This window comes from Bacillus rossius, chromosome 1 (assembly GCF_032445375.1).
Source record: "Bacillus rossius redtenbacheri isolate Brsri chromosome 1, Brsri_v3, whole genome shotgun sequence".
Lineage (NCBI taxonomy): Eukaryota > Metazoa > Arthropoda > Insecta > Phasmatodea > Bacillidae > Bacillus > Bacillus rossius.
The window spans coordinates 119,095,080-119,117,172 of NC_086330.1; the positions used below are offsets into that span (position 1 = coordinate 119,095,080).

At 35.3% G+C, this 22,093-nt stretch overlaps 1 protein-coding gene across 6 annotated transcripts in view; it reads right to left on the reverse strand.

Annotated features, from left to right (window-relative positions):
- LOC134543111 (serine/threonine-protein kinase GD17699-like) overlaps positions 1-22,093 on the reverse strand; it is a 115,337-nt gene that overhangs the window by 44,005 nt on the left and 49,239 nt on the right. For all 6 annotated transcript variants that reach the window (XM_063387965.1, XM_063387934.1, XM_063387942.1 and 3 more), the window contains 3 exons: positions 16,636-16,813; positions 7,669-7,846; positions 1,007-1,153 (listed from right to left, as the gene is read on the reverse strand). In XM_063387965.1, coding sequence (XP_063244035.1) covers positions 1,007-1,153; positions 7,669-7,846; positions 16,636-16,813 — 503 coding nt within the window. The remainder of the gene's footprint in view (positions 1-1,006; positions 1,154-7,668; positions 7,847-16,635; positions 16,814-22,093) is intronic.

The window sequence follows — 22,093 nt, forward strand, 5'->3', positions numbered from 1 at the left end:
AGTGTGTGTGTACACCATACACACACAAAACACACACACATTCCCATTTAAACAGATTTTTTTTAATAACTGAATTGTGGGTGTGAGGGAAATGTAAACTTAAGCCTACAAATTTCATTTTTAAATGAGACAAGAGGATTCCATCATACTACAAAGTTAACAATATCAAGCTGCTAAATATAGGTGGTATCTTTCAATGGAAAAAAATATTTTAAAATGTACAGTTACTATATGCATCTAAAAACTACTAAAGAGTAAAACAAAAATAACAGCAGAATCACAGACAGCAATGTAATTCCTGGGTATTATTAACCTACTGTTGTAATCCTCTACTTTTTGTTTGTCTTAGCTGTCCACCATGTGAAGCACTGACAAGCTGTAGCTTCTCTGTAGTCTAGATCATGTGATGTATCATGGTAATTCATGGCGTTATTTAGTTGATTATCATCCATTCTGCTGACGTCACAGCACATCACGACACAAGTACTAACCTGAACAGTTTCAAATGAACTACAGAACTACAGCTTGATTACAATTGTTGTCGAGAGAGCATGCTCAAGCAGAATGGTGGATGAGCAGGAAAGAAGCTATTGCCGAGTAAGAGAAACAACAATCTCATGTAGTGGCACGAGTTCGAAACCAAGTAAAGGGGGGTGTTTCAATAGGTTTCCGGGCATTTATACATACATTATGGCCATTATGGGCATATATAATACATATGTATAAAAATAAAGTTATTTTTATTGAAGCCTGAACCTACGGTGAAGCAACATAATGCACCGAAGAATTAAACACTTTAATTTATTCACTTAAATAATTTCTATCAGCTCACATAAACATAATTACAGGAACAGAACAAGCAATTTTTAGCAAAGAACAGCCAAAATACTTTACAACAGTTTTGGGAAAATTACTAACTGGTGGTAAAGGTGAAACAATTTCTTTCCATTCACTAAACTACAGCTTTGACATCACAGATATGTAAAGTATTTACCATAGCACTCACCAATAAGTTCTCTGGTTTGATGTCTCTGTGCACAATGTTCATTCCATGCAAGTATAAAAGAGCAGAGGCCAGGTTACGAGTCATAATACTTGCTTCACGTTCTGAGAATTTGGTAGCCTGCGCTATAGCGTCGAACAGGTCACCTCCCTACAAGTACATACGTGGTTTAGTTCAGCAAGCAAAACAATAACTGAAAGAAAATAATTCTGCAGCAGAAACTTACAAACACCCTTTTATACAACAGCAAACTATCATAATAGATGATCTGATGGCCACTGCAGCATTTTTACCAAAGTAGAGTAGATGAGATATATAATGGCTACCTTGTTTAATTACTATAAATTACGACTAACACTTTTATTCAATATATATTAACTTCCACTACATTGACAACCAAGATTTAAAGCTCTGGAATAAATTTATGATTTTAAATTTCAATGAATTAATTAACTACATTTACCAGTCGAGTCCTCTACCACCACACATCCACTATAAAAATGTATTAACATACTCAAACACTTCCTACAATTAAAATTTACCTTCTGCCGATTTCCCTAAACTCTTTAAATACTTGAAGTAACCTACTAGTACTGAACTATTAAACATGGACATTATCTATGGAAAAATACACCAGTGACCAAGCAATCCTACCAGCCTGGTAGAAACTTCAACTACATGGTGTCATATCTCACTTCAAAACTTTATGTCATTCATTGATAACACCTCGGAATATGGTTGCAGTGTCTCAATCTATCAGAAGCAGAGGGAGAACCAGGATGCCTTGTAAGTCACAAGATAGCATTACAACCAGCCCATTTTTACTCACTACTGCAACACTTATTCCTGCGAAAGCCTTAATTCTATAAAAAAATAAACTATGACAACACATTTGTTTAGAATTAATTTACACACTAATAATCATCAAAGGAGCTACCACTTCTTAGCTAGTAGTCAGAAGCCGCCGTGACGTCAGTAGCCGCCGTGACGTCAGTAGCCGCCGTGACGTCAGTAGCCACCGTGACGTCAGTAGCCGCCGTGTCATCAGTAGCCGCAGTGTCGTCAGTAGCCGCAGTGTCGTCAGTAGCCGCCGTGACATCAGTAGCCGCCGTGTTCAAATCGGACGGACGTGTGTGTGCGATCGCGCTCCGTGTATCTCTGTAGTTTTGTGACAAAACCAGTATTAATAATTCGCTGCTTAATCAGTCTGACTTCTTGGGGTTCCCCTCAATCCTAAGTGATGTGTGTACATATAATCACGATCTAACTCATCCGAGTATGTTTCGATCACCCACGAAAAAAAAACTACTACTAATGCGACAGTATCATGTGATAAATCTATGTATGAGCTGCGTATCGAACCATTAAAGTCAGATCAAATAAATATGGAAGCTCTATATAATCTAGTGAAATCTCTTGTGTCAAAGTTGATGAACTATGATTCTAGAGAAGAAACTGTTAAAAATAAGCAAGAAATTATACAAATCAAGGAACATTTATTATCAAGTAAAGAACATAATACAACTTATAGTCAAGTAATTAAGAATTATCCAATTACAAGACAGTTGAACGTGTAATTTCTCAATGGGACACGGGTAATCGCAACCTGCCGCGTGACCTACTTATCAGTCAGCAGGAATCCCGCTGCGTCATGATAGACGATGACAAAGAACGTGTCGACAGTATACCCTTCATGTTAGTGGAACACAGGCGCAAGTCCAACACAAGAGATAACAGTGACATAAAACGCTCAACGGAAATGAAGAAAACACCTATGAAAATTGGGATTCGTATCATTTCCACTCTTAAAATGTTACCCAAACCAGCACCTAAAAGAATGAAAGCTCTTTTTATGACTCGTTTAGACCCAAGTGTACAAGAACAAGAAATAGTAGAATACATTTCAAGTGAACTGAACTTAGATCAAATTAAAGTACGTAACGAAGATGTAAAGTAATGAAGATGAAAACTAAATTCAATTCATATGCCTCCTTCCATGTTCAGGTTTTAGAAGAGGATTTTAGTCGAATTAAAAGCATTGTTTTTTTGGCCCAGCGGCTGCCTAATAAGCCCTTTCTATGGTAAATTACACCCATAACAAATCTTGAGCAACTCATCCACTACCGAGGAACTAAGCACCTAATTCTACTGCTATTTCTAAGCCTACATCTGCTCCTAGTTCTTCCTTAGCTTCTGGAGGGGCTTCTCACTAGTTCAGTGTGAAACTTAACAACAAGGAATTCATTTTATTTTATCAGAATGTAAGAGGCCTGAGAACTAAAGCAATTGAATTTTTTGAAAACATCTCACGTAGTGATAATGATTTAGTATGTCTAACTGAAACGTGGTTCACCGATAATAGTCTAAATTCTCATTATTTCAACAATAATTACCTTATATACAGAACTGATAGGGACCCTGTATTAACTTTGAAGAGTAGAGGTGGTGGTGTCCTGACTGCTGTTAATAAATATAAATTCAAAAATGTAACATTTACGCATGAATATGACTACCCAGGAATAGAAGCTGTCTGGATAAATTTAAAAACACATGATAAACTTTTAATTATTGGGAATATTTATATTCCCCCTCAAACAACTCCTTCAGCTTACACATCATACTTTCAAGCCCTTGAAGATAAGTTTGTGAATTCTGATGTCTCTTTAATAGGTAATAATTGGTGATTTTAATGTTCCAGGCATTGACTGGCTTCAACTGCATACCCAAAATATAGTTCAATCAAATATTAAGTTGAAAGCCAGATCATTAATCAACTTTGTATCAGCAAGAAATTTAACTCAGCTTAATCATACTCAACCTTCGGCCCAACTCTTGGACCTATGTCTCACTAATATTGAATCATGTCTGGTTAACAAAGCTCTGGAACCACTAGTTAAAGAAGATAGTTTTCATCCTGCATTAGAGATAAACTTCCAATTTGATGATATGTCAATAAACGATAATACATTGTCTTCATATAAAAACTAGTATAAGATTGGTGACTATCTCTGCCTTTTTATTGCTCTTAGGGACCATGACTGGTCAATTTTATACAATTCTAAAAATATTAATACCATGGTTGACTACTTAACTTGTACAATGAATGATCTCATAGAATTATACATATGTACCTACTACTATTAAAAAGGCTACAAAATATCCCCTATGGTATTCTAACCACCTAATAAAATCTCTTAAGAAGAAATCCCACTATCATAAATTATATAAACAAAATCTGAATCCGTTTTACTATTCATTATTCTCCGATTACAGCAAGGAAACTAAATCACTTCTGTGTAGGGATAAAACAAACTGGCTTTGTAATATTAACAACAAAATTAAACAAAACCCAAAAATTGTTTGTAATTATGTTAAAATAATTAGAAAGGGTTATAGTCAGCATCCCTCAATTAAAATTAATGACTCAATTACGGATAATAATAATTTAATTGTGAATTCCTTCGCTGAATATTTTTCAAGCGTCTATGTAACTACAAAAAACATAAATAACCAATATATTTCCCCTTGTAGTTCATATAGTATCCCTATGTCTAATATCTCGATTAGTTTAGTCCTATGGAGTATAAAAACCTTAAAATCTACATTATCCACAGGACCTGATAACATACCAAATTTTATTATCAAAGGTTGCTCCTTAATCCTTGCTCCTCTCTTAAGCATATATATATAATTTCAGTATTGTAAATAGCATCGACCCCGACAAATGGAAAATTGCCAAGGTTATTCCTGTACACAAAAAGGGAAAAACTTCTATTGTTTCAAATTACAGGCCTATATCCCTTTTAAATGGATTTGCCAAAATATTTGACAAAATAATATTTAAACACTTAGCGTTTAATGTAAATAATAGATTGTCCGATTCACAGCATGGGTTCAGAACAGGTAAAACAACCATGACAAACTTAGTCTCCTTTCTTAATCCCATTTAATCTGAAGTCATCACACGTGGTCAAGTAGATGTTTGTTACTTTGATTTAACTAAAGCTTTCGACACTGTTAATCATCAAATAATACCAAGCAAATGTTCCAAAATTGGGCTAAGTGATAAATATTTATCATGGTTAACAAGCTACATATTTAAATAACAGAAACTTTTATGTTTCAGTACAGACTATAAATTCAGATCTCCACCCAACTTCTTCTGGCGTCCCTCAAGGTGGCACACTATCTCCTTTACTTTTCAATATTTACATTGATGATATAATATCTGGATTAAAGAACTCAGTTGGCACTCTTTTTACTGAAGACTTAAAGATGTATAGAAAAATCACTTCATATCATGACAGTTATGTACTACAATGTGATATTACAGAAATTGCTAATTGGTGCACAAATAATTTGGTCAATCTAAACATGGAAAAAACTGCTATCATTAACCTTCTCTAGAAAAATCTACCCGTTGCAATATGAATACAAACTTGATAACTCACCTATTACAAAATCTCAACATGTCAACGACCTTGGAATTTTACTTGATCAAAAACTATTTTTTCATCTTCACATTGAACACATTATCTCGGTATCTAATAAAATACTTGGTCTAATTAAATTTATCACCTTCAACACCTCAAATATCGACTCTATTCTCTCTCTCTCTCTCTATACAGCTCTAATAAGATCAAAACTTGAATATGGTTCTATTATATGGAATAGCATCAATAACACTGACATTGAAAAGCTTGATAGGATTAAATCTAAAGTATCCGACTATATTAACAAAAAATTAAATACCATCTTTAACATAGATTTAAATTCCCTCCTCAGTTCATTATCAACTAAAAGAAAGATGTTAGATGCCATTTTTTTCAATTGTTATTATGGTAATCTTGTATGTCCTCATATATTTGATGTTACTGGCATTAAAATTCCATCATTTAATAGCCGTAACCCTCCTTTTTTGTGCAGACTCTTAAATACAAATTATATTATATATAGACTTGTTAACAATTTCAATATGTATGTTAATCACTTACAACCTACCAGAGAGAAAAAAAATTGTTAAAAAATTATTTTTTCAGCATCCAAAGATTAATTATCTTTATGGTACTTACCTTAGTTACATGTAGTATTTCAATTTTATATAATTGTAATTTTTAATTAATCTAAAATTTTTATCTATATATGTTAATTTAACCATGTTACTCTCATGAAACTTTTCGTTAGTTTAAGTAATTATTAGAATTTAAGCATCCATATGGATATTTGTATGTTGTGTTGTCTTGTCTTTGTTTTGTCCTACTACCGTGTTTTATCGCATAATCGTCGCAACCATATTTTAGGCTGTCAAAATTGGGATAAAAAAACTTCTCGCGTAAATGTCGTATGATGTTTTTGGTCCTGCTAGTAGATGCCGAGCGCTTTGTGTAGGTATCTTTTCCGTATAAAACGATGCATTTTAAAGTAGAAATCTAACATTTATTCGGTCATTACCACTTAATAAATTAACGGAAAAATAGAAGTTGTTTGACGTGTAAATTTTCTTATAAAGATGTTTTTAAAAGTTATTTCCTTTATCTGATCGTCTGCGTCGCCGCGGTGTAGGTATAATCTAAAATTTATTTTCGGTCATTACCACTTATTTATTTAATTAACGGAGATATGTACAAAGATGTTCGACGTATAAATTTTCTTTTAAAGACTTTTTAAACTGTATTTCCTTTATCTGATTGTCTGCGTTACCGCGGCATACCGCTTATAAAAATGTAGCCAGCGCATTATTTATGTTTGGTTATGTTGCTTCCCGTATAGAGCGCTCGCACGTAGTCGAATATCGATACATATCTCGCCGATTGGATGCAACGCGCGCTCTCTGTCAGGTGCCGAGTTAACTACATTTGATAGCCCGCATTCTTTTGTAGCAAGTGTATACTACGACACGTTAGTTCACATCAGATTCAAGTGGCTTGCGTTCGCGTTAGAGTTTTGGTTTTTCTATTTAAAGTTGAAGAAAGGTTTTTGTTTAAGGAATTATTAATATAGATTATTGGTGTGCTCTTGTATACTCCACCTTTTTTTTAAATAAAAGTACTTTCCAAGAACGGGTTTTGTTTTTATGAATAACTTTACCTAACAAAAATTTTTTTTTCCGCATAATCGTCGCACCCCTACTTTTAAAACTTGATTTTAGAATAAAATGTGCGACGATTATACGAGAAAACACGGTATTTGTTTGTTCTTATAATTGTTTTGTTCTAGTTTTTGTTCTGTTACTGTATTTCTTTTGTACTTGTCCTACATGTTGTGCCCACCGTTGGAGCCTTGTGCTGTTGGTGTGGCATGTTACAAATCAAATAAATAAATAAATAAATAATAAAAATCTTCCTGGTATGTCAGTCACTTAACCCAGCCTATATTGGTTTATGTAATTTTCTTTTGTCAGTTTGTGACATTGTGGTTCTGAACTTAGAGTAAAGCCTACTGTTTGTTAGAGACTATTTACAGCATTACGACACACTTCACACAGCCAACCTTGAACTGCTGAAATGTTTACCATTTGTATTTAGCAACAGCACCAACTCAATTCTATGATGTAGCGGTAGCCTATATTGAAATCACACAATTTTACAACCTACCATTAAACACCAATACTGGCAATACTGTTATCACACGCAAGCAACAACACAATGCTTTCTTAGCAAATGTACCTTAACCAACTCCATGACTAGATATAACTCTCCATGAAAATTATATTCAGCGACCAACTGGATGATGTTGGGGTGTCGCACTTGTCTCAATATGGACACTTCGCTCTCGATCATGTGCTCTTTGCCGTAGCATTTGGACTTTTCAATTATCTTCATGGCGTACTCTGTTCCGGAGGATCTGCAACGTTTTCAGAGAGATCATTTGCTTCAAATATTTTCACTTCACATGTTCCCATTAAAACTTAGTGAAATGCTTTTTTTTATAATTCATAAACATTGCAAAGAAATAATTAGAATTACGTAAAAAAAACCTACAGCTAGCTCAAATTGGTCTAGATCGCACACACATAAACACTTGAAGAATTTTTGTTTGAATGCTAAAAAAATGTTTCAAGTTCAAAAAATATGTTACTGTCGATGATTGATTAACGAACTAAAGTCTCTCAGACACAAATTTATTATTACTGTTTTTTTATTTTCACTATCTTCCCACCATTAAAAAAAAAATTACAAGATGAAACTACAAACTGGTTGCACAAAACATCTTCACTGGCTCAAATAACAAAATTAATGTTTGTTGCATTGTTGGTACCAAAAGTTGAAAATTAAATACTGTGTACAAGTAAATCTCGTAATTGCTTGCAACTAGGTACAAGCCGAATGACTCAGTCCTCGGAATAACAACAATTTCAACCGACCATTGTTGTGGGCTGTTACCAACGACTATGGGCAAAATTTCTAATTAAAAGTTCCAAAGCACAAAAAAGTTAAATATAAATCGTACAATCCCAAGCACTATCACAAAATTCTCTGCCTCTACATTCATTAGTAAAATCTCAACAGCCACCCAACAAATACCTTCTTGGAACCTCGTACAGACTAACTCCATGGCCACCCTTTGTCCTCCGAAAAAGCTAAGGACACTCATTTGATGTTAATTAGTTAATTTACAACCAATAACAAAAGTGCACATAAAAAATCAGTTACCACCCAATACTGGCACATGGCAACACCCGAACCCCAAGTCTTTCTCACGCAAAGCAACCTTCCAGAACAATTCCTGTGTCCATACATTAAGAAATCAAAGAAAATATAACAAACGTTAACTTAAAAATACGTTAAAGCACATTAAAACATAAATAAGAAAGTAAAAAAACAGGACAAAATAAATTCAAGCAGCTTACTCACCCTACAGCAAGCAAATAATAAAAATAAAAATAATAAGCATGAAACAATGTAAATTATGACCATTATACATGTTGCAAATGCCCAAATACCTATTAGAAGAATAAATATTTAATAAAGTCATTTACAAAGTGGGGATGGCAGTAGTCTGTGTTGATATGCAATGAACTTAATTAACAAAACTGGCTGCAAAATCTGATATCTGTGTGTTAAATTTCCTTGAAAATTGTTATTGCTTCTTATCAGGAGGTTCCACACTGCAGATTAGTACATAATTAGTTTATGCAGTTATCACTTTGGCATGCATTCAGGTGTATAAATCAAGCTCAATGCATAGGTGTTTATATTCTGTAGATAGTCATCTCTAGATCGTTAACTGGAGTGCACACGTTTTTAACTTCTACGAGCAACAGATTAAAAATTTTGGCCCTGTGATTGCAAGTACTCAAAAATGTATCTTTGACATACATATTAATACATATTTATATGATAGTAAGTCCAGAGCCTATCATTGGCTCACCTCCACTAAAAATCTTATTAAATTGCGGTGCATGAAAGAGAGGTTAGGTTCAAAATTTATTTTTTTGAATTCTATTTTACTGCACTTCAACTGTTAAGTTGTCAACACCCTTACGATAGAATTAAATATCAATTGTATTGTCTTGCCAACGTCAACTTATTAAAGATAGATTTGTAAAGTGCCTACTTAGGTCCATTAGGTTAATTAATTATTTTGGAAAAGTAGGAATAGTACTTTACTTCTTTCGTGTGTGGTATTTAAACATTGTAATGTAAACTTACTTAAGTGAATAGAAAGAAAAATTGCATACAAACTACAAACCTATAATAGGCCAGTTTTGATAAATGTAATTTTTTACTATTCTATAAATTTACTTAAGAAATAAATAAATTCATTGAAATAAAACAGGGTGTCTACAGAAGTGACAAAATCAATTTTAGTGACTTTTTAGTGACCTTTTCAGTGACTTTAACTGACCTAAATGGAAACTTTTTTTTTCGGATTTTTTGTACTAAGTATTGACTAAACTAATTGACACTTTTACAAAAAAAAATTACACATTAGGCTTAACATTTATGCCTAAAAACTACCAATGACCACCAAAATTTAAAAGGACATGTTATCCTAATGCAGAGCTGCCTACCTCAAATCACACCCATCAGTAATTACAATTATATGAAAAAAGTACGCGTAAATCATTTTATTTATTTGTAATTTATTTATTTATTTATTTATTTATTTATTTGTAATTGTAACATGCCAACCAACAGGACAAAGCCTTTAATGGTTGGCACACAATTAGATACATATACACTCACAATAATAAACATAAATGAAAAACACAAAACAATACAATATAATACATATAAAAACAAAACACACATAACGAAAGACAATAAAACAAAAATCAAACATTACAATTTAGACAATACAGAACTAAAACACATATGATCATTAGGAACTAAGGAAAATAATTAAAGTCTTTATCAAATTTATTAAAATTGTTTATTAGCCTAAAGATAATATCATTATTTCTGTTAACTGTACATAAAGTGGAAGTTAAACGACTGTTAAAAGGAGGTACTCTTAAACCGGTGCTGTCAAGTATATATTTACAGTTTAATTTGTTAGTATAACATTTTTTAATAAAAATAAAGTCAAGTAATTCTCTTTGACTTGAGAGAGATATCAGATTGGGTAGAGGAAGTTGTTTTTGAATAATAATATTTATTAATTAATTCTGAATATTTTAAATTTTCATATTATCACACATATTGATGTTGTTCCAAATTACTGAGCAGTATTCTAGTTTTGACCTAATTAATGCTAAATAAAGTGAGAGGATAGAATCAGTTTTGGTAGCATAACATGTGACATATTTAATTAAAGCTAATGTTCTTCGGGAACTAGAAATTAAATGTTGAACATGTTGGTGAAAGAACAATTTAGAATCTAGAATGATACCTAAATCTTTGAGAGAAGAGGATTTCTGAATTAAGGTGTTGCCCAATTTATAATCGTATTTGATAGGAAGGTATTTTCTGGTAAAGGATATTATTTTTGTTTTGCCTTTGTTGAGGGTCACAAGATTGGCTTTACACCAGTTATTAATTTCATTAATGTCAGTTTGTAATAATAAACAGTCATTAAAAGAGAAAATTTTTCTACTTATTTTTAGATCATCTGCGAATAGAGTGCCAGAAGAATGATTCAGAATTTGAGTAATGTCATCAATAAATATGTTAAAAAGTAAAGGAGACAAGGTACCACCTTGAGGAACTCCAGAACTAGCAATAAAATTTGAAGAATGGGAGTTGTTGATAGATACAAAAAAAGTTCGATTTTTAAGGTACCTAGAAAACCAATTAATATAATTGTCACTAAGACCGAAATTATGTAACTTGCCTAATAGTAATGAATGGTTTACAGTATCAAAAGCTTTAGCAAGATCAAAATAGCAGGCATCTACCTGACCCCTGCTAATGACTTCATTAAAAATAGGATTGAGGAAAGTAATTAGATTGGTGGCTGTGGTCATTCCTGATCTAAAGCCATGTTGATTACTAGATAAACGATTTTTTAGTTAGAAATTAGTGATTTTAAAAACTATTTTTTCAAAATTTTTAGAGAGACCATTTAATAGTGATATTGGTCTATAGTTAACCACATTTAATTTGCTACCGTTTTTATGAATTGGAATGACATTTGCCATTTTCCATTTATTTGGAAAAACTTGGGTTCTTAAACTAGTATTAAATAAATGTTTCAATAGGGGTACTAATATATTTGAACAGCCTTTCAGAATAAAATTAGGAATCCCGTCGGGTCCTGTAGACATTGAGGGTTTTAGAGCCCTTATGCCCCAAAGCACAAGGCTATCAGAAACGAGGGAACAGATATTGTATCAAGGAATGAATTTAAGGTGGGAACTTGGTAATTGACATTAGAGGACACATAAACACTTGAAAAGTATTCAGCAAATACATTAGTCAACACCACTGGATCACTAGATACAACATCATTAACTTTTAACGAATGCTGTTCATGATAACCGTTTTTTATTAATTTGACATAGCGCCAAAACTTCTTAGGGTTGTTCTTGATGATATTGTTAGTGGTTCTGGTCCAATTTATTTTATCACGCTTGATAAGATATTTGGTTTGTTTTCGAAAGAATAAAAATTTAGTATAATAGTACATATTTTTGTTTCTTCTGTAAAGTTTGTGAAAATGTTTCTTGGATTTTAAAGCTTGAATTAAGTCTTTTGAAAACCAAACAGGGTATTCAGATGGTTTGCTAATGAAAACGGGGATGAATTCATTAATATTGTGACATATACAAGTAGTTAATTGATCAACAAGATAGTTAACATCAGTAGATTCATATAAATTTGACCAGTCATAGTTTTTAACAGCATGGTAAAGACCAAGATAGTCACCATTTATATAGGACCTAGAGACTCTAGTAGAACTGACCACATAAGGAATGCTGTCAGATATTATTTTTATAATTAAGGCAGGATGATATGGGTCTTCAGTGACAAGTGCTTCATCCGCATGAGATACTGAACATTGCGAGATGTTTGTAAAACAAAGATCTAAGAGGTTTTTGGATGATAGGATTGTATTATACTGAAATAGACCAAGACTAGATATACAGTTTATAAGATATTGTGTTTTAGTCTTGATGTGCGTGTGCACGATGTTGGTAGTTAGATTATTGGTCCAATCAACACCTGGGACGTTAAAATCACCAAGTAGCACTAACTCATCTTGATAAGCAGCCAGTTTATCTTCTAAAGTCTCAAAATAAGATGAATAAATATTTGGTGATGTTTGGGGTGGTAAATATATATTGCCAATTATAAAGGATTTATTCTGAGACATTTTAACTTTTAACCAAACAGATTCAATTCCGGGGTAGTCCAGGTGAAAAATAGGCTGAATAGAAGTGAATTTAAACTTATTGACTGCTATCAAAACACCACCACCACGATCTTTAGAAGTCAGCAAGGCGTCTCTATCATTTCTGTAGATTGAGTATTGGTCTGTGAAGTAGTGGGAATTAATGCTAAGATCGTTGAACCAGGTTTCAGTTAGACAGATAAAATCATAATTAGAGATAATAATGTTTTCATAGAATTCTTTTGATTTAGTTCTTAGACCACGGACGTTTTGATAAAAAATTTCCAATTCCTTTGAAATAGGATGCACGAAAACAAATTACGGTGCTCCTCCTGGCACCGGAGACAGGTTCGTTGCAGTGACACCAGCTGATAAGGGTTTCATGGGGATGACGGTCGTATCAGTGCTGACGGAATTATTTGATGTAGAGTCACTGGTAGCAATTTGTTCCGGGTGGAGTTTACCGTAGAAGGGACTGATTAAGCACCCACTCGGCCAGAATACTATGTTATTTATTCTATTAAAATCTTCTTCAAGTACTACTATGTGAAACGAAGCGTAAGAATCGAATATGGTTCTAAGTTTCACTACCTTAACATGTGAAAGATTGAGTTCATTAGTTATGTAGTCAACTATCTCGTTTGCTTGAACAGAAGGATCAAAAGAGTAACAAACAGTGCTTTTGTTCTTCTCGGAACAGGCTTGGCGACCGTTTTAAGGGTGGGAATATTCCTTATACCCACTTGCATCTGTGTTTTCTTTCTTTCCGGCTCACGCTTGGATTCTGTATTCGCCTTCATTTTGGATTTTCGTGCATTTTGCACAATGGTGAAGCCGTCAGAGTCATCATGTTGGTTGGTGTGGTTGTTTTTGGTGACATCACTTTTTTCTTGCTGCGTCGGAAGTAGGTCACTGGACGGACGCCCGTTACCCGAGACGCTCTGTGCTGCTACACGTTCAGTTTTTTTGTCGCTCGAAGACTTCATTAAAGCCTGACTATAAGATATCTCACTTTTATTTATTACAAACAAACTTTCTTTTATTGAGATGAGTTCTTGTTTAATCACAGCCGTTTCAGAGCGGGAGTCGATAAGCAGACACTTAAGTTGAGCGTTTTCGTTTTGAAGAGCATCAACTTTATTGCAAAGCAGTTCAACCTTTTTAATTAAATCATCGAGTTTAAGAGCATCTGGCTTCATTATTTCCAGCTTGGTTATCTCCAACGTGGGTAGTTCCTGAGTTGCACTAGAACTGGAACCAGATTTCTTGGTCGGCGATCTAAACATTTCCGTGTTGACGACCTGCACTGATTTTAAAGAGAGAGGTTCATATTGGGGCAAAAAACCCCGGAAATCAGGTTGATCTAAGATGGACGAATTAACATTTAATACCAACAGACGATGTTAAACCAAAATAGATCGAGATAACAGACGGTAAACTAGGAGCGCGCGCGCACACGTCCGTCGGCTATTGACTCCCGGCCGCTAATGGACTCCCGGCCGATAAATTTTTCTTGAGGCATTATGACACACTCACAAGATAAAACAAGGACATTAATATATTTTATATTATCTTATATAGGCTTATGTATATGAATATAATGCAAATTAATGAATTGAAAAAAAAAAAAACTTTTTGAACAATACAAACTGGATATGTAAGAAATGTCAATTTTACTGGAAATTTTGAATCTTCAATTCAAAGTCTTCAAAGTTAAACTTTAGAAAAACTGTCTTTTTATTTGCTTCTTTTATCCTAATTGGATAAGAACTGTCATGTAAACAAACAACAAAAGACAAACACAAGGACTTGTAAACAATAACCTGCGTTCGTTACTTTCGTTTCTTCAGATGTAGCGAAAAAAGGACGATATAGATTTATTGCTCATCATGGCTATAAAATGACCCGCATGTTTCTTTGATTCAATATGCCGTCTACAGTCATCCCTTCCACCATGTGCAATCGTAAAGTCACACGTGCATACATTACAAAACACATGGCGTTCCAAACATTTGAAGACAACAAGCATAGCCATTCTTTTGAATATTTAAGTCGAAAGTTCTGAAGAATTGCGTGTTTCCCCCCCCCCAGATACACATTGTTCTGTCACACGACTAATTTCTACAACCGGCATGAAGAACACAACACTATCGAAAAACATAAAACATTTTCATGTCTGTAGACATGACAAAAACACTTATGACGAAAAAAAATGGCTTTCAAGCATTAAATTAAAACAACACAGGTTAGCCAAAGTACCATAAAATAATTATCGTGATGTAAGTAGCCTTCAAACGAAAAGTCTGAGAATATGTACTAGTTGTATCGTACAACGGACGTAATACCATCCCATTTTTATTTCAAAACACGAGAATTAATCCACTTATTTCGACAGTACATGCGCACACTTACTAGTTCCGTTATTTGCACAACCAACCAAGCGATGTATTCAAACTGTGTTCACGAAACACGCACAGCATAAACGGAATTTTCTCAGTTACCATGCAGCACAAAGCCTCGTTTCCGTAAGAAACCAGCGATGTTCCGTAATTCCGTAATTTGGTGTTAAATCCGTAATAATTACGGAAAATCCATAATGGTTGGCAGCTCTGCGTAATGAGAGATTGTGTATTTACTATTCTTACATGGACGCGGAGGCGGAAAGCATCGTTATCGTAACAAGTTGTACGTACTAGTATACTGTAACATCTATGGTTTGAAAACCTCTGAATCCTCGTACAAATACGAGACTTTTCATACGTCAGGCAATGCTAGACTCGTACGGCCTGTGTCCTAAAAAACGAAACATTAAAACGAACATAGCACGACAATCAGCTTGACATAGCATTGAATTTCACCACTGTGTTTCATGGTATCTTATTTCAGCACTTTGTTCTTCTATAGCAGGCCAAACCATACTAAAGAAAGAAAAATACGGCTGTGCCAATTACACAGTCACTTAGTGTCCAATAAATACACGTGAAAATACGTCAATAGAAAAAATTTTCGTGAGCTTGTATCGAATTCCGTGACTTTTTAGTGACTTCGTGACCTCGCATCAAAATTCGTTACTTTCGGGACTTTCGTGACTTGTAGACACCCTGTAAAATCAATGGTTGAAGAGATAGTTCTACTAAGTTAAATGTTTTTTTTTTATTTAGCTAGGTCAGCCAAGAACCGCTTTGCTTACTAAACTAACCTAACTAAAATATCACACGTTCCATAAGTTTCTGGTTGACGGAATACATAATTTTTAGGTTCTGTATTTTTTATTTTTAAGTAACAAGTAATTCTATTTGTGGTTGTTATAGATCACATTGTAGAATAAAATATATAAAAAAATCATTTTTGACATCTATGTGGAGTTTTACTCAAAAATCTGGACCAAAATCCCCCCCCCCCCCCCTTTCCCAAAATCATGGGTATGTCCATGTTTCAAGATAATCCTGGATGTGACTGTTAGAACAAATGCTGGCGGATAAGCTATAAAAAAAGTTATGCTGGATTTTAATCTCAGATAATAGTCTAGGAATTTACAGCTGTGATGAATGAGGAAGGAAAGTGGAAAAAATGATTATTTTTGTTCTGCTCTGACTCCATGTAACAACATTCTGTAACGCTACATGTGTGTGTGTGTGTGTGTGTGTGTTTTGACTCCACGCAACGATGACGTAAGTACCATCACATAATTTTACCTGCCATACAAGGATAGCAGCAGCTGCAAGCTCTTCAAACTGGCATGAAATTCTCATCTAGTGTTAACATTATTAATACCCACTCGTGCTTTAGTCTGGTCAGACTTGACATGACACAATTTTCTGCTGAAGCATTCAAGTACTTATTGTTGCTTAACTCACCGCTCCACACAATGCCTCACTACTGCAAAGTTGCCATCTCCAATAATCCTGCCAACCTGATACTTGAACTTGATGGAAGGCGGCAGAGCTAAGTAGCTGTCGCTAGACACAGACGACGGTTCTGGCACAGCTTTGGTCTTCACCGGCATTTTGGGCATGCTTGTGGAAAGCCTGACACCTGCAAACAAATGTGCGACGTACATCAACCATTGGTCAAAAACTAAACTTAATCACTGAGACATCACTTACCAAAACTGAAAACTGCATTACAGTAAAGGAGATTGTGCTAAGCCGGGTTCCCAGATTGAGTTTTTGAAATTTCCCTATGGCAGACAAAAAAATTCCCCAAAGTGATACAGTTTTGGCAACTTTTCCCTAGGGATGGTCGGGTACCCGAAATTTCGGGCAGTGTTTCGGGTATCAAGTATACCCGAAATTCCGGGCGGGTATTTCAGTGCCCGAAAATATCGGGCACCTTGGAAAACGGCAATACCGCACGGCGCAAGTAAACAAAGCTTCTTTTTTTTTGGAACGCGCGGCAGCTGCAGGAACATGCCACGCCGCCGCCGTCCCGGCACCAGCCGGTGAAGTGAGTGTGCGTGAGAGATAAGATAAAGAAGGTGCCCGGTCAGCAAGTGTGTTTGTGGGAGGGGGAGACAGATATAAGAGAGCGAGCCCTGCAGCAAGCGGAAGTGGTCAAGGTCAACATTTACCGTTACTCTCGCTGGCTGACTAACGATTCAGCTGGTCGCCCGCCTCTCTCTCTCTCTCGCTCGCTCTCGCTCTCTCGCTCTCTCTCGCGCGCGCTCTCTCTCGCTCTCGCTCTCTCTCGCTCTCGCTCTCTCTCTCGCACGCTCTCTCTCTCTCGCGCGCGCTCTCTCTCTCTCTCTCGCGCGCTCTCTCTCTCGCGCGCGCTCTCTCTCTCTCTCTCGCGCGCTCTCTCTCGCGCGCTCTCTCTCTCTCTCTCTCTCTCTCTCGCGCGCGCGCTCTCTCTCTCTCTCTCTCTCTCTCGCGCGCGCTCTCTCTCTCTCTATCGCGCGCGCTCTCTCTCTCTCTATCGCGCGCGCCTCTCCTCTCTCTCTATCGCGCCTCGCGCTCTCTCTCTCTCTCTCGCGCGCGCTCTCTCTCTCTCTCCTCTCTCTCACTCGCGCGCCGCCTCTCTCTCTCTCTCCTCTCTCTCTCTCTCTCTCTCGCGCGCTCTCTCCTCTCTCTCTCTCTCTCTCGCGCGCGCTCCTCTCTCTCTCTCTCTCGCCCAGTCGCGCGCGCAGCTCTCTCTCTCTCTCTCCGCTCTCTCTCGCGCCTTGCGCGCTCTCTCTCTCTCTCTCGCTCTCTCTCGCGCGCGCGCTCTCTCCTCTCTCCTCTCTCGCTCTCTCCTCGCTAGCGCGCCGCTCTCTCTCTCTCTCTCGCTCTCTCTCGCGCGCGCGCTCTCTCTCTCTCTCTCTCGCTCTCTCTCGCGCGCGCGCTCTCTCTCTCTCTCGCGCTCTCTCTCTCTCTCGCGCTCTCTCTCTCTCTCTCGCGCTCTCTCTCTCTCTCGCGCTCTCTCTCTCTCTCGCGCGCGGCCGATGCTCACTGCTCAATAGTCACAAAGTAGTGTTCGAGGCCGATGGAGCTGCTTGCTGTGCGCGAGAAGGATTATAAGCTGACTTTAATTACACACATTGTAGTTGCGTGGCATTTGCAGAAAGTGGTTGTGAATTGTTTCTATTTAATTCATGTCATTATTTTACCAAAATGGATACCAGTGGAAGTGATCGGTCAAACAATCAACAGTGACAATGAACCTTCAAGCAGCTACCCAAACACAATTTAGTTAATAAGCACTTTATTTCCAAGATTAATATGCACTCTATTTTTTAGTTTAATGTTTAACTTTCATATCAGTGCGGTATAGTAAATAAATAAAAACAGTTCAGGTTTGTCAATGCAAACTTAAGTACGACTATTTTATGTTCAAAATTTATTTCATTAACTGATTTTGATGCCCGACCGAAATTGCCCGAGCCCGAAAATTTTGGACAATTACCCGCCCGAGCCCGCCCGAAGTCAAATTTCTCTGCCCGACCATGCCTACTTTTCCCCCAATATCTTAAACCTACCTTACCTATTTATTTAAACTATTATTTATTATCAGTGTTGGCAGTTTATAGAAGTTATGAATTCAGGGCTGTACAATGATCGTGCATATAAAATTATTATAGTACTCAAACTAAAATTTTTAATTTGTAAAAAACACACAGCCTAGCCATAAAAATAAAAAAAACCTGCTGTAGGGGTACCAAACTTGCTTTCTTCATGCTTTCTTTTTGTCTATTGATTTACTGCGACACTGCAAGGTTTTTTTATTTTTCTGGTCAGGCTATGAATATATTTATTTTATGTGATACATAAAAGACACCATTAGATGGTTTAGAAATAGATAACAGAGCTATTATGTAGCTTAGTGAATGACAAAAGTACAATTATGGTGCTATAATTAAAATGTTTTTGAATTTCTGAAATATATACCAATACCAAATATATATTTTTCCTGCCATAAAAATATTTCCTAATTTCCCCCGCCAAAACTTTTCTTCTCCAAAAATTTCCCCAAAAAAAAAAATTTTTCCCCAAAAATATGAAAATAAAACCCCAATCTGGAGTCACGTGACTGTGAAATGCTTTCATTTATATATAATAAAAAAACCTAAAACCAGTTCGCAAAATTTTCTAAATTCAGATACTAAATAAAGTTTTTTTTAAATCTTTGGGGCTTAAGCAACTCATTTATGAAAAATATGACAATATAACTTCCAAATCCTCAACCAATCAAGCAAAAACGTAAGAATGAGAGCACATTATTTTCTGTATTAATATACAGTGATGACAAATATGACAAAAAGATTGATATTACACATTACACAACTTTCACAGTTCTGCCAAATTGTTAGAATTAATAATTATGACACACCACATCAGGTAGCACAGTCCACATAAACAAAATTGTGATTATTCCTAATGATTTACAAATTGAAAATTAAACACAAGACCTTTAATCATTTGTCACCAAAACATATGAAGCAATTTATTCACTAAATTTACTTTCTTAACAAAGACAGTAAGTTAAAGAATTAGTGCATCAAATTCTAATTAAACATGTTTATCATTTTAATCTTTCTCACACACATGCACTCTTATAAAGTTCTACCTTAATTACTTTCATATAAACCAAGGACCCCTAATGGGTTGTTAACATAATTTTCATTTTAACATTCTTACTTAAAACAAAATACATACATAAAGTCTAATTTAAATAATATTTCTAGTACAGGTGGGACAATACCACATTTTCGATACTCGATTCTGTATTGTTTTTTCAGTTCGATACTTTCGATACTCCAGGGAAAAATATTTTCCCATTAAGTAACAATTATTACAATTAACATAAATTAGTTTTAAATTATATAATTAAATTCCCTCTTTATTACAAAAATACAAACTGCAAACAACTTTAAAGACTTGAGTATAAAAATCAATATAAAAAATAGAAGTGAAAATACAAAATGAGAAACAGTGGCCTTACAAAATGTTATGAAGTCCTTTATTGGAGGGGGGGAAAGTCACCAAGCCTAAATTATAAATAAAAAAAATTAGGCTATTGTAAAAAGAAAATCAGAAATTTTTGCTTGTTTGTTTCATTTTACAAACAACTTTATGCAACAGAACAATTTTCAATAAAATTTTAACTTGAGAAACGTAAATTACAAAACAATCCGATCGTAAGAAAACAATAACAAACGGGTATATTCAGTTCAAAGATTAACGAAAGCACAAAATATGAGATCCGTTCCTTGGTAAAGCGCGTGCACCATTTTCTTAATCATTGCTAGTTTGCGCCACTAGTCTCGCTTGGCGCTGGCCATAGATGCTACTAGCGAAGTGCAGTCTTCCTGATATTATCCATATCTATGGTGTGATAAAGTTATTTTCTTACGTTTGCAAAGGTAAACAATGAACGTTTTTCAAAATAAAAGCATTAAAACGTAGTTTATCAGGAGGAATACAACAAAAAAATTTGTGCATTTAAGGACTTTTCCGCTTCGTAAAAACGGATGAAACGGGAAATTAATGATTTTATAAGTGTATGTTCCGGGAAAGTAAACCATTGTAAATATAGTACTTTCGGCGGGACCAAAATTAATCGGCATATGACACGGGAAAATGTATGAAACGGGAAAGTATCATCGAGGTTCTACTGTAGTTGTATTTTGTACGATGGCGACTCAAAACTTAATTCAATACAAATGAACAAGCATTCCAGTATCGAAAAAATGTATCGAACTTACAGTTTCGATACTCTATACTTTGCGATACCGTCAAGTATTGAAGGTATCGAGGTATCAAAGTATCGAAAATCCCATCACTAATTTCTAGTGTATAAAAGCACAAATGAAAAAAGGCATTACCCATAAACAAAATATCTATATACTATATATGAGCTTAAATGTATCAAAATCAAGAATAATATTTTGTACACTACTTTTTTTATAAAACAATTTACCTTTCAAGAACAATTATTAGTGGTTAAGGGGCCTGCCTAGTCAGGGGTGTATTTGTGTTAGTGAGGCGAGATGATAGGTTGATGCTCGCTGATGCTTCTAGCGCGGTATCTCCTCTAAGCGTAAGGCTGTGGACAGGCGTGCAGTCTTCTTCTTGTGCATAGGCCAACTATGATATCTGAGCTGTAACCACAACATTTCAAGGTGGAGAAATGGAGATAAAAGTGAAATGTAAGTCCCTAGAGTGCTTTCAAGACTCTATACTAGTGATGGGATTTTTGATACTTCGATACCTCGATACCTTCGATACTTGATGGTATCGCAAAGTATCGAGTATAGAAACTGTAAGTTCGATACATTTTTTCGATACCGGAATGCTTGTTCATTTGTATTGAATTAAGTTTTGAGTCGCCATCGTACAAAATACAACTATTAGAACAGCTTATTAGCCGTAATTATGATAACCAATACGCTTACACCAGAATAAATTATAATTATATAAGTCGTTACTGCAACTTGCCAATAGTAAACAAACGGTAAAGTAAGGTTAAGTTGTTTTGTGTTCAAGAAGTTACGTTTTTCGTACGTAACACTTCTGACATTGAATTCACAGGAAATTTGAAAAAAAAAAAAAATTAGTAGAAATATCGAGCACTTAAAATTCACATTAATTGTCTCCACTCGCAATCTGTCGCAATAGTAACAATAACACGCCTAGTAATAACAGTCAACATCATAGAGTAAGTACGTGTCTCGTCTCTTGTGTATGGTAAGTACCAGAGATTTGTATCGATATTATGAATGTTTTCAATTGCCGCGGTTGTATAGTGACTTAAATTGGCGCCACCAGCACGAACTATCATTGTCTGCGGCAATTTATTTAAGAGAGCGCTATCTTTATTTAAATTTGTTCACGGTAAAAA